Below are 13,547 nucleotides of genomic sequence, written 5' to 3' on the forward strand. Positions count from 1 at the left end.
ACCGCCTGGCTCAGCCAACAGTGTGTTTGCTGTCTGCACCGTATCTTGTAGCTGGAATAAACCTAGTCATTGTGCTTATGGTTTTGAGTGCTCTCTCAGATGTGGCAGGGCTGCTTGAACCCCGCTAGAAGCTGGCTGTTTATCTTGAATCACCTTGGAGAGAGAAAGCAGAATGCAAAAGGCCTTCAGTTTTTGGAGCTGGGAGGTTGTTGCTGAGCACTGTCCCCTAGAAGAAACCTAGAGCATCTTGGTAATCCCACAGGCTGATGAAGAGCAAGGACAACCCCCTGCTTTGAAGTTCACCAGAGCTTCCAGGGTTGTGCTGACTGGCACTGGGATTTTCAGGGGTTGTAGTTGTGCTGTTTGGCAAATGCAGGATGAAGCCAACCTGCAGGTGGATGCCAACACCTGATGGCACTGGGGACATTGAAGACCTCAGAGCCCAAAGGAACAGAACAGGTTTGAAAGGCAAAGTGAGTAGTTAGCTTTTTTGATACCCATGCACGACCCATCAATGTCCCTGATTCCAGAGTCCTATCCGCTGTCTCCAACCATCATGTCCATGCCCACCTTGCCCTTTCAGACATCCACTGAAATAGGATTACATCAAAACTGTTACCTACCAACTGTGCCTGAGATATTTTGACTTCTTCACCTTTATTGTCTCTTTCATGGTTTTGTGCTATTTTAATTGATAGCTAATTGCTTGTTCAGGATCCCCAGAAACATGACAAGGAGGAGAGCTTTATAAATATCATTACTGAGCTGAGTTGGACTGGTTTCAGCTGGAAGCCTGTTAGCTTCCAGTGCAGGGATAGTGCAGGGGAGCAGTGTGAAGTGGTTGGGAGTGCAGGCAGTGGAAGGCTTTTACCCTGTGACTGCTCAACATGGAAAAGGAAACAGGAGGATAACAGAAAGTTATTGTCACTTACGTCAGCTGGAGGGAGTCTAGGGAGAGATTTAAAAGCCTTAGGGGCAGATTTAAATTGGGTGCTATACTGGGGCAGGGAGAAGGATGGCATGGAAAAATGTAGGGAGGCAGGACAGCAAGGTCAGGAGGAAACCGTGGACTCTCCAAGTGTGATAAGGCTTTAAAGTATCCCAGGGTGAATATGTTGGGGGCATGTGGTGTGCAATGGCCAGGATTGGGGAGCTCCCTCTTCACTGGGGAGGCTGAATGCCTTCTGCAGAAGAAACAGGAGCCTTGCCTTGGGGTCTGAGGTCCCAGTAGTACCAAAGCAAGTTTTTTGTCCCTTCCTTTAAAAGGACTAAAGTAATTTGCTGAGATGAGTGTATTTCAGAAGCCTGGAGATATAATAGTTGTGATCTCATGTCCTGTTGGGAAAAGAGTGTGAATTGCTTTTCTTAGCTGTTAGCAAGAACAGGAGATTCATCACTGGACTGAAGACAGTATGACTGTAGGTTAGGCATGGGAAGCATCAAGAGGCGAAAGTCATTGCTGATCTGAAAATCAAAGAATATTCTAATACTGGGCACTGTGCAAGGAAAGGTGACAAGCTGGATGAGTGTTTGTAGGTAGCAAAAAAGCAAGCACGGTCATTAGGACAAGTGGGGCCGTATGAGAAGGACCTGCTATGATCAGAGTCTTCCAGCATTCATGGTGATGGTGCTGGCATCAGAAAGCAAAGGTTGGGTTTGGATGGATCTGGCTGTTTATGTCTGGGTTTGGTGGGATCAGGTTTCAGAAGGGAAGAACTGCTTGGCCTTCACCTGCAACACCAGCAGTGGGATAAGGAAAAAGATGGGGAAGAGTCAGACAGTAAAACAGGTTGGAAAGTTTAGTGGGATCAAGGTCTAGGAGACATCAAACAAGATAATTTTATGAGGGGCGAGGTGGTTCAGTGCCCAAATACAACCAAGGAGTGGTCAGCGTAGATAAGATTACCATGAGCAAAATGGGAGAGGAGTGTAGCTGATAGGGAGCAGGAGGCATGGCCAGGGCTGTGGGTGTGCGGGAGGAGTGTTTGCATACGCTTGTGGGTCAGGGAAAACAAAGCCAAGCTGAAGCTTCCTTCAAGGAAATCACAATTGAATCCTGATGTACCACAAGGAAGAGAGAGCTTTGGGGTAAAACCGAAAGAGCAAAGACCCAGCCACAGAACGGACCTGCGCGCTCGGTCTGGTGGCAGGAAGAAGGAAGGCTGCTTAACAATACGCCTCATGTTCTGCGGGCAGGAGTATTTTCTCATCAGCAGCTTGGGAAGCAGCAAAGCCTTGCACCCCACATGCTGAGGGTCTGGTCTCAGCTATCCTCCACAGCCAAAACCCTCTGTTCTTTCTGACATCTGCAATGAACACCTGCATGTTAAGGCAGGGACATGTTCTTATGTTCTTACACTCCCTCCACAGCAGCTGAGCAAAGCAGGGCTTGCACAGACCTCGCAAGGGCATTGGGATGCAGCGTAGGGAAATCCCTTGTGTACATTTGTGCAAAAAGAGCAAACATTGTCTTTGCATTTGACAATTGAGGGTTGTAAAGCGTGGATTACTTGGCAGCAGACAGTCATCATTGCAACTCATTATCTGGGCAGCCGTGTGCTTCAGGCAATCCCCAACTATTGTAAATTTTTTAATGCCTTCTTTTCTTTTTTTTTCCAGTAGAAATATAATTTTGGAGCTAACATCTGCCTTCTGCTCCAGGCTAAGGGGCATACTGTGTGGCAGGGTACTTGGTTCCTTCCGTGGAAGTGTTGGGGTTTTTTACATCTTTCACTGTGCTTTTTGATCTATAAATCCAGGCAGCTGCATGTAGGAAGGAGATGCCAAGGAGGGTCATGTTCCCCCGCACGCATCTGTATACTTTTCATTTCCAGTTGATATGTTTCTTTTAGACTGAGTAATCTCAGCCGTTCTACTGTAGGAGGATGTCTTAGTGTAGTAAGTGTTGATCATATACAAGTTCTAAAATACACAGCTTGTCGTCTCCCGACTATTAAAATTTTGGGGATATTCTTATTACTTCCAAAAGTTCCACCCTCCTGTCTTTCCCCAACCCCCCCTCTCCCCTTTCCTTTTTTCCAGGAGAGTAAAGTGGAAGCAGCCTTCAGAGGTTGGCAGGTTGGGGTCTCCTGCTTGGGGCCATGAATTTCCACTAAGGGCAAACAATATTGCTTTGGCTTTCTGGAGCCCAAAATGTAACTCTAATAGTACTGTGCGGAAAGAAAAAGCTAACATAGTGACCTTACTCCTAGGCCTCTCCAAACATTTACTCCAGACAGATTCATTTTGTACTTTCCTGCAACAACTGCTCTTGGCCACATCCTACCTCAGTGTCATCAGTCACATAGGAGCAGTTTGACAGGTTCTGTGAGGATCTCCACTCCTCTTTACAGCTCCCCAGGCAGCTCTTGTGTCTACTTAATGAATTAATCATAAAATCCCAGACTGGTTTGGGCTGAAGGGACCTTAAAGCTCATCCAGTTCCAACCCCCTGCCACGGGCAGGGACACCTTCCACTAGAGCAGGTTGCTCCAAGCCCCTGTGTCCAACCTGGCCTTGAACACTGCCAGGGATGGGGCATCCACAGCTTCTCTGGGCAACCTGCGTGAGTGTCTCACCACCCTCACAGGGAAGAACTTCTTCCTAATATCTAATCTCAATCTCCCCTCTTTCATCTTAAAGCCATTCCCCTTGTCCTGTCATTACGTGCCCTTGTCAAAAGCCCCTCTCCAGATTTCTCATCAGCCCCTTTAGGCACTGGAAGCTGCTCTAAGGTCTCCCCTTAAGGAGCCTTCTCTTCTCCAGGCTGACCCAGCCCAGCTCTCTCAGCCTGGCTCCAGAGCAGAGCTGCTCCAGCCCCACAGCATCTTCATGGCCTCCTCTGGACTCACTCCAACAGCTCCACATCCCTCTTGTGTTGTTGCCCCCAGAGCTGGATGCAGGACTCCAGGTTTAATTAATCACTCCAGGAATTAAGCCCTGTCTCTTTCTATCCCTGCTGCTGGTGGTACTGCTATGGGAAGGCTGTTGGGGGTTAGCATAGGTGCATGCATGTGAGAGCTGGAGCCAGGAGCTGCCAGTGCTTTCTCCTCACAGGTGAGCAGCACCATCAACATTTTCACTGTCTCTATCTCCAAGCAGGGCTGCCAAGTAGAAGACATTGAAAACTGAGGTGAGGGATGACTTTGAACATGAGTGCCAATACCACAGCATGAAGCTGTGGAAGCAGAGCAAGGAATTAACTCTTAACTACTCCTCCAGGTGGCAGAGAGGAAGGGAAAATTGCCATGCTGCACATAGCAGCATCTTCCCAAGCCCCTGGTTTCTGTAGAGCAAAGCCAGGCTCCAACCTAGAGGAGTCTCCTGGATCCTGGAGGAGTCTCATGAAGGCTCCACAGAGGCAGTTCACTCCTTTGAAATAAAAACAAACCTGATTTTTTTTTACCTGGCCTTGAGTTTGACCCATGGCCGACACATGCATGCTGGGGTTATCAAGCATTTCTTGTTTGTTTTGTGGGTTTTTTTCTTATTTCACCCAACTGGCCAAGCATTTTATTGTCTGACTCAGTGACCAAGGGATGCTCTCCCAGCATGCCCCCCCAAAAGCCTCTTTTGAAACAGCCCACCTTTCGTAACAGGCTTTTCTGAAGTCCAGTCTCCGTGTACCTGTTTGGTAAGGCCAGTGACAGTGTTGACAGTGCATTATCTTAAATAAGCAATATGGAAAGAGAGCACCACAAGATAAAGGAATACAGCTCGCTTGACCCAGTATATGACATGGGGTAGTGCAAGTGCCTGCTGCCTACCAGCACCGCCAGCAACAGTGCCTGCTCCCAGTGCACACATCCAGCCCTGGAGCAGCAACCTCCCTCTGACCCTAAAAGCTTCTGATCCCAAGAACACCCACCTCAAAGATAGTTTACCCCCTGGCTCTGGTTTCTTCATCCTTGTCTGCTTTACAGATTCAGCATGAGGCTGGGAGACCCCCTTTCTCCTCCCAGAGCCTTACTTTATTCCCTGTTAGCTTCAGGGAAGTGCAAAGGGTGCAAGTGGCTCTCTTGAGGTGGATGCAAGGGATGAAACGTCATCTCAGACATCTCCCATGTGCACACCAGTCACCGTGGCCATACCTGGCATCCCACAGGGATGCCTTGGTGCCAGTGTAGGAGCTCAGCCTTGCTGCTGCATCCTCACGCCTGGGGGCTGCTGGCAGCCCAGCCTGCACCCCTCTTAGCCCCACCAGGTCGAGTGCTTGTTGAACATGTCTCCACTGAAGGTTTTGGTTGGGATTGACTGAATAGCTGCCAGCTTTCTGCTTTGAACATTGAAAAGTGTTGTCCAGACTGTGGAGGGGCCAGTCCCTCTTTTTCTTACCAAAAAGCATTGCCTTGGGAGGTGCCCCATGAACTGTGTGTCTGTGAGGGACCTTCCCCCATGTGTTTGCTTCCCTTTTAAATGAACTGCATCTTGGAAAGGAGTCAAGTGTCTTGTATAAACAGCCTGGAGTCGGGATCGGTCAGGCGCTCTGAAGGAAATGTGGGGATGATTAAGAGGGGATTTTGTATGTGTGTGTGTGTGGGGTGCATGTGGGTGCATGCCTTGGGCCTCTCTGTGCTGCTCCCTACGATTGCTGCTTGCCTGCAGCTCCAAAAATACACCAGGCTCTGATGGGGGAATCTGGTCTGGAGGGTTAGTGCTTTGTATTTGTGGGAGCATCCCTGACTCCTTAACCTTCTTCTTCAGTGAAGTTGTGTTGGCTTTACATCAGCAAAACCTCTCTTTGAATGACCTTGGCTCTTGTTTAAAAACCCCTTCTTTGTTAAGCATTATAGAAGATGGATGATAGCGGCTCCTTCCCCTCCTGGCGTTGCTCAGTGAGTGCATGCAGCCAGCGCAGCACATCTGGTTCACTCTGCAGCTGGAGGGGACCAGGTCGGTGCTGGTTTCCATGCACCAGCAGGTTGTGGGTGGTCAGCATGAACACAGGGGATGGGGACACATGGGAAGGGGGACAGGAATGGGAGACAGCTGGAGGGACACAGGAGAGTGGTGCCCTTCCTCTCCAACAGAGTCAGAGGTCTGCTCTTCCCGGCCAGAGTATCTTGGCCAGTGCCAAGGTCAGGCAGTGCAGGGGCTCCTTTTGGGGAGCCCTCCAAGTAAGCCCCTCTCCCAGCTATTTGTATGCAGAGCCTTCAAGGTTTGGGCTGTTGGTATTTTAATTAGAATTGAATCTGCTGAATGCAGGGGAAGTCTGAGATCAGGCACATCTCTCACCTCCAGACAGTCGAAGTATATTTGTAAAAGCTGAGCTCCAGTTGCACAGTCCTGGAGCAAAATCACCCCCCGAGTCTTTCTCTCCCCTCATTAACCACTCTCCAGCTGTGTTTCTCTCACCCTGCCTCCCTCACAGCAGGCAGCCCCAGCTTGCTCCCAGGCATCTCAGGATCCATGGCCCTATTTTATCCATCCCCAGGTTATCACCAATGTGTAAACCCATCTCAGGCCATCTCCTGGCTTGTCCCTCTCATCTCCTACCCTCCGCACTCTCATGAAACACAGACAGTGCTGGTTGCCCATGCTCCGTCTATGCCTCTGCCTTCTCCCCATGCCCTGTCAACACCAGCAGTTCAGAGAGTCAGGCTGCTTCTCCTCATCTTCCTTCCCTGCCAACATCCTCTCTGCCCTCAACACTTCTCGTCTCCCCATCTGTCCTGGGATTAGGCTGACATTTGCTGCACTAAATTCAGCCTCAGTGAGCCATCTCCTTCCCTCCCCATTGGTAAACAGCTTTGCTTCTCCAGCTAATGCCTCATGCCAGGAGAACTCTCCCCCTAGCTGCTCAGCATCTCAGGTGTGCTGACCCTCCACTGTTTAGCCAGTGCCTCCTTATTTGAACGATTTCGGTAGGGTCTGGCCAGAGATACAAGCCTGGCTGGACTAATTACATGTGATCTCAGGTCAGGATAAGAGGTGAAGATGGTGGATCCAGCCTCATTTGTAGGACCACGTGGTAGGATGGGTTTTTGAATGTAGGAGTTGATAGCTGGAGGATGTAAAGGTCATTCTGCTTCAAGAGTTTACTCTCAGATGTTTCACTTCCACTTTGTCCCAGTCTGGGAGAGTTTCCCATGTTACACTCCACGTCATTGCTCTGCAGCTTTTTACTGGGGCTAAGTCCCAGCCTGGGACTTTGTCCTCTCCTGCCCAGCTACTGCAGTGGCAGATGCCTGCCTGATGATAGTCTGTCTTCTGACACCCCTCCAAAATGTGGCCGGGGAGTTCATGATGGCAGCGCGTCCCTGTGACCCTTCTTCCCTGTTTCTTCATCTTTGCCTTTCTCCTCCTGCTGTGGTCTCCAGGTTGTTCCGAACCTGCCCTCACACTACCAGGGCTCTATTTCCTCCTTCATCTCGATCCTCTTCCCCTCCGCTGTCTGTCAGCATCTCTCCCATCTCTTATACTTTTAGATACTTGTCTGTGTCTTCTGCCTGGTGCTATCCTCCCTTACTGGAGAAGCTTCCCATAAGCTCTCTTCTTCCCTTTGAAGAAGGGAACCAAATTCTCTTGCCATTGCTGGAGCTGATTCTGCATCCTCTCTGCTCCTCAAAAAGCCACTTCACTCACCTACAGCATTTGAGTCCCTTGTGTTGGAAGGACAATTTATTCTGGGTTGGGGTTTTTTTTCCATACAAAGGGTCATGGCTTCTGGGCGCTACCGCCATTTCACATAAATACTAATACTGAGGATTGCTGCTCTCCTAGCCAAGGACATAAGGAATTTGTCAGCCCTGCAGTACCTTTGATCCCACATTCATCATTTTGGGCTTCCCGCCGTTATCTTTGTGGGACACGCTTCCGGTATTAAGCAAATATTTGATTTCCTGTGGATTTAAATTAAAAGACCTTTCCCCCCCACCCCCCCTCCTATTTTTTTTTTTTTTTAATGACTTTAAAATACTTTTGGCACCATGTGGATGTGTTCCATTCCAAGAAAAATAAAGGAAAACTGTTCTGACTAAATATAGATCAAAAGACACTTGTGAACTGCCTCCTGCATCCCTGGCTGAGAGCACTTTCCTCTCCCAGGCCACTAGGGCTCTTTCGACCACTCTTCTGCCCTGCCCCATAAACTCTCTGTATTCCGTCCTCTGCTCCAGGCAAGGTCTGCCTCCCTCCAGCTAGGCTTCTGGCCCAGCTCACAGCCTCACTCAAGGGAAAGATGCTCTTTTTAGAATGCTACAGAGGTCTTCCAGTAGTGAGGCTGCATTGTGTCTATTTCACGCTTTCCCTCTGGGGCTTTTAAAGCCCCTTTTCAACTTTTTCTTGCAACACGCCTTGGAGCAGGTTCTGTTAATTGGATTTACAGCTGAGTGGATCCAAGGGACCAAGTGGAAATACTGAATCACAGGTAGTCTAAACCAGCACAGCTCCTTTTCAGCTGCCGCACAGCAGCCCCAGGGTTGGCTCTAACATGGAGCACGAACTGAGTCTATGCAAAGTCAAGCCCATTTCATTTATCTTTGTATGACACAAGAGGGACATGGAGCTGTTGGAGCAAGTCCAGAGGAGGTCATGGAGATGCTCTGAGGGCAGGAGCAGCTCTGCTCTGGAGACAGGCTGAGAGTGCTGGGCTTGTTCAGCCTGGAGAAGAGAAGGCTCTGGGGGGACCTTAGAGCAGTACAATGGGTCCTCCTCGGGTTGGAGGGTTGCTCTTGAGGGTTGCAGAAGGGTTGCCACAGTGCAAATACCAATGAATGTTAATAACAGTAAAGCAGAGGAAAGCAAAACCAGAGCTCATTGTCCTCTCTTCTGAACACTGCATCACTCATTTTGCAAAGCAAAGTTAATCAGGGACTGAGCCCTTCAGTAGATCTGTTGCATGTCAGAGGTGCAGCCATGTTGGCCAACTTGAGTCCATGTGTGCATGACTGTCAAATCCCTCACATGGGACATAGTCACCAGCATTTACACACCAGCAGGGCACTAACTGTGTACTAACTGGGATGGGACTTTTCTTTGCCTGCAGGTGTTTGTGCTGTGCCACGGGCTTCTCCAGCTCTCCCAGCTCCTCTACAGTGCCAACTTCAAGAGCAGCCTCACCACCATCGAGAAGCGTTTTGGGCTCTCCAGTCTCTCTTCAGGTTTCATCTCTAGCCTGCATGAGGTAACTGAGTGAGAAGCTTATGTGGGGGCCCCGAGGGGTGGCCAGAATGTGTGTGTGGGGGGTACCTTCCCAGAATAGGGTCTTAGGGTTGTTCATACTTTGGCCATCCCTACATGTTCTGGATGAAGCAAGTGTTGCTGTGCACTTGGACATCTCTTCACACTTCACTTCTACTGTACTGGCAGGAGGTTGAATGTAGGGTTATGTGGTGAGGACATGGCTTTGGAGAGTGGCAGCAGAGAGCAGGTTGCTTCAAAGGAGACCATTTCACATACATCTCCAGCAGAGACAAGACTGGGAGGCAGAATACATACAGTGTGATTTTTCTCCTTTGATGGCCGTTCTTACAGCTTTTGTGAAGAGCATTTTATTGTGAGTAGTATCCACACAACTACAGCTCTGTGAGCAATTTCCAGTAAAAATATCAGCTTTCATAGGTTTCTCATTGGCTTTAGGAATGACCCTGGCCTGAGCCATCCCAAGCTTTCTCTAAAAGGAGACCTGTTCCAGCAGTCTCTCCAAGATCTAGCCTTTTTCTCCAGTGCTCCCAGCTCCTGACAGCCCTATGGCAAAGACTGAGTTTCACCGGCACATTGCTGAGCTGGGCGAGGATTTTCTCACAAGCACTTTCTAATCAGTTACTACTCTGGAATAAGTTTTCTAGTTCACTTTGTCAGGAATTGTATCCTTTCTGGTAGGTCTTCAAGGCCAACTAGGAAAAGACATGCTGGCAGAGACTTTCTTGTGATGGCAAGCTTGTCGGCAGCTCACCTGGGCACTGGGAATCCCCCCAGGTCCTTGGGGAAGGAGATGCCCAGGTCTTACCACAACCAGCACCTACATCTGGGGTTTAAAAGGCTGGTTCAAAGCCTATTGAGAACAGTGAAGGACTTCCCACTGATTGTGACTAGGTCCAAACCATGCAAAAAAAGACACCCAGTATGGACAGTAGTAACATTGGTAATGATGAACTGGCGTAATTAAGCTCTGCATAATATCTCAAAGCTGTAATCCATGTGCTCCTTATCCATTAGAAAACTTATGTATACTTAGGAGAATTAATGCCTGGAGAAGTAACACCAAAGCAAACATCATGTAGAACAGTCTGTTACTGTGAGAATATAAAGGGAAAATTACTGGAATAGGACATATGCCATGCTGTTAAAGAACAACAGCTTGCAGACAACAGATACATCTTGATTTCTTTGCTTTATGAGAGTAATTTCTGTGCTTTACTCCAGCTCTGTGTGAGCTGCCATGCCTGTCCAGAACCACAATCTTTTTGCACTGATGGCTGCAGCAATTCCAAGAACAGAAACCACAGACAAACAAGGGAGCCCATGTAAACATAAATTAAAAGTATTCTTAGCCATACATGTCGAGGTTAAAATAATGTCTAGCTTGTCTCAAGATGTCTAAGCCCATGTAATGGTAATTTTATGCTGTTCATCCACTTGCCTGAGTAAGCTGCATGTTTTCATAGCTTTTTAGCTGATCATATCTGCAGTTGCAAATGGCCACAGTTACAAACATTTGCAATGAGCTGGACTTTATAGCTGGGCTTGTGTCTGTTTAGAGTCATAGGAACAGAAGCAACACACTTCATTTCTGGCTGTGTTTGGAGGAATTATTAGTTTATGCCACATCCTATGGGGTGGGGGCAGGTGTGGGTGCTGAAAAAGCCCAAACCAGATCACAGGGAGGATGTGTGGATAACTATCCATGACAAGAAGGGATGCACACAGGTGACAGAAGCCAAGGAGATGGCCCACTGGCTTTTGATGAGAAGCAAGCACTGACTTGCTGTGAATGTGCAGGGTGGATATGCTTTTGTGGGGGCCAACCACCACATGATAAGAGAGCTCTTACACAGTCATGGGGCAACAGTTATAGGGTCTTGACTCCCTGACGTCTTCTAACACCCTCCCTGTTTCACTGTGCCCTCTCCAGATCGGCAATGTGGTCCTCATCATCTTCGTCAGCTACTTTGGCAGCCGAGTTCATCGCCCGCGGGTGATCGGTGTTGGGGGGCTGCTGCTGGCACTGGGAGCATTCCTGGTTACCCTGCCCCACTTCCTATCAGGCCCCTACGAATACACCACACTCAGCACCGGTAAGTGCCTCCCCCCTAATCACCATGAGCTGTCCCAGAACAAATCCACCTCCAGCTGTCCTGGGCTGGGTTACCCGTGCCTAACCAAAAAAGAGGGGTTGTATCCACACAGTGTTTGGAGGGAAAGACTTAGGGCAGAGATTTGTTATTTCATGCCTGACTTCAGCGTAGCTTTGCAACTCCTTCTGAATGCAATAATTACATTTCGGATCCCTTCTGCCTCTTCTGGGCATGTTGTTCCAGCCGTTGTTTCAGGTGCCAAGAGCTGTAATCATGGTGATGTACCTAAATTCCCCATGGATGCTTCTGGAGGCCTCCAGAGGGAGCAGTCTGTGTTTCAAGTTCAGCAGGCAGGATCTCCTTTCCAGGCTGCTCAAAGCCCCATCCAACCTGGCCTTGAACACTGCCAGCGAAGGAGACGATGACAGCACTGTTATTAATGGTGACATGTCATTTAACTATCAAAAAATAACAGCCAGGGAGAGAGCGTGAAAACAATTGTGAGCAGAGAGTGCTGCTGATGGGGCAGCAGATTTGGGATGCCCTGAAGCCCTGGGATGCAGGAGATGCTGGTTCTGCTGCTGATACCATGTGTGATTGTGGACAAATCATTTCACTTCTGGCTTTTTTGGGGCACTGGTCCATTTTCTGAAGGGACTCAGAGGCTCTAGAGTACCTTGCTATTGAGGCTTTGTGCTTTTCTGAATGCTGAGCTCCATTCACACCTGAACAGTTCTTGCCATATCAGTCTCATTTGGATGGCTCAAGAAGTTACTAGCTGTGGCACTGCAGATCAGTCACAGATGTATTGCAGCATGAGAAGTGAGATTGTCTCCCTGCTGCTGAGCAGTATATGGGTGATAGAGCAGAACTAAGATCTCCTGTCCCCAGAGCCTGTTCTGTCTAACCAGTAAGCCTTATGATCTATTCTAAGGAGGGCTACTGGTTTAACTGGGCAGACTTTGGGAATTAGATAGTGTGTATGACAACAGCTCCAGTTTCCTGTGCAGAATAAAATACGCAGAAGAATCTGCATGACATGTCATGAGGCTGGCTTTCGACTTCCCAAAGCAACATCAGCCCCTATATTTTCAGGATGCCAATGAGCCTTAGCCTCCTTGGGGATTGCCACCTCTGAAAACCCTAAGTCACCTGAGCTCTGTGTCAAGTTGCTCCCCCCATGCCTGTGCCACTAAGGAAGATGGCAGTGGTCACAGCAGGGAAAGCCTTCCACCTGTAAGTTAGAAGATGCTTTCTCCTGTAAAGGCTTTGAGCCCCATGCACTGCATCTGAGCTTGATACTCTGGGCTCAGGGAGCCTTGGTTGTGCCAGGGAGCTGCTGAGTGGCCTTAGGCTAATTGCTCCCTTTAGTTAGGTCCTGACTTTGCTGCAGCTCAATAGGATGCAAAGCCCAGGCAGGGAGCAAAGCACAGTGAGGACAGAGCTGCTCACAGGTGCCTGACAATCTTTGCTCCCACCAAAGGGTTAGAGATCCTCTGGCTTTGCTCTCCCACATCAGCTCTGGGAAATCTGGCGCCGCCACGGCTGATGTGCAAGCCCAGACCCCATGAAATGCTATTAAAAATGATAGCCCAGCATGGGGCTGAGAGTGTGCCAGCGCTTACACAGAAACATGAAGACCAGCTCTGTGCTGGCTCGCAGCCGCCTCTCTGCTATGCAGCCTCATATGCCTCCATGTTTTTGAAGTTGGCCAGTTTGGAGAGTGGATCAGGCATCAGATGCCAAGTTTTCTGACAGCTTGAATTTACATGCAGGGCTATGAACTGGTCAGGATTCAGGACAGGGGCTTCTCTTAGGGCAAAGGAAACAAGTCAAAGGAGCAGGTATCGTCCTGCTCCCTGCCCGGAGCCATAGGTGTCTTGGTCCAGTATTTACAGCCCATGAAGATATTCCAGTCCTGGTTAGAGTTTGCATGGAAGCCTTGAGCAAGCTGACATGTCCAGACAGTAAGAAGAAGTAGGGCCCTTGCTTTGGAAGGAGGTGGGCTGCTCCTGAGTGATGAGAGCAATGGGGATTCAGGGGCAGGATGTCCCGCTCAGGGCAACCAAGTCAACCCAGAGAGCATCACTCACTGTTTCTGCCCAGGTACCACCAGGGACCAAAGACCAAAGCCAGCCTGGGTTGTTAGGTTTGTCCTCATTAAACAAAGAGCAGCCTCACTGTATGGCACACAGCCTGGTGTGAGGGGCTTCTGTGGCTCTTGCTTTGTCTGCAGTAAAATCTTTATTAGAAAAGGAGGCTCCTTCTGCCTGGCAACGGAAGCCCTTTAGACAATGCAGTTTCGAATGG

At 49.1% G+C, this 13,547-nt stretch overlaps 1 protein-coding gene across 1 annotated transcript in view; it reads left to right on the forward strand.

Annotated features, from left to right (window-relative positions):
* The window catches only part of SLCO2A1 (solute carrier organic anion transporter family member 2A1), a 29,244-nt gene that overhangs the window by 4,229 nt on the left and 11,468 nt on the right, over window positions 1–13,547 (forward strand). Inside the window, exons 2-3 of the mRNA XM_030493551.1 lie at window positions 8,987–9,124; window positions 11,075–11,237. Coding sequence (XP_030349411.1) covers window positions 8,987–9,124; window positions 11,075–11,237 — 301 coding nt within the window. The remainder of the gene's footprint in view (window positions 1–8,986; window positions 9,125–11,074; window positions 11,238–13,547) is intronic.

Source organism: Strigops habroptila, chromosome 8 (genome assembly GCF_004027225.2).
Source record: "Strigops habroptila isolate Jane chromosome 8, bStrHab1.2.pri, whole genome shotgun sequence".
Taxonomy (NCBI): domain Eukaryota; kingdom Metazoa; phylum Chordata; class Aves; order Psittaciformes; family Psittacidae; genus Strigops; species Strigops habroptila.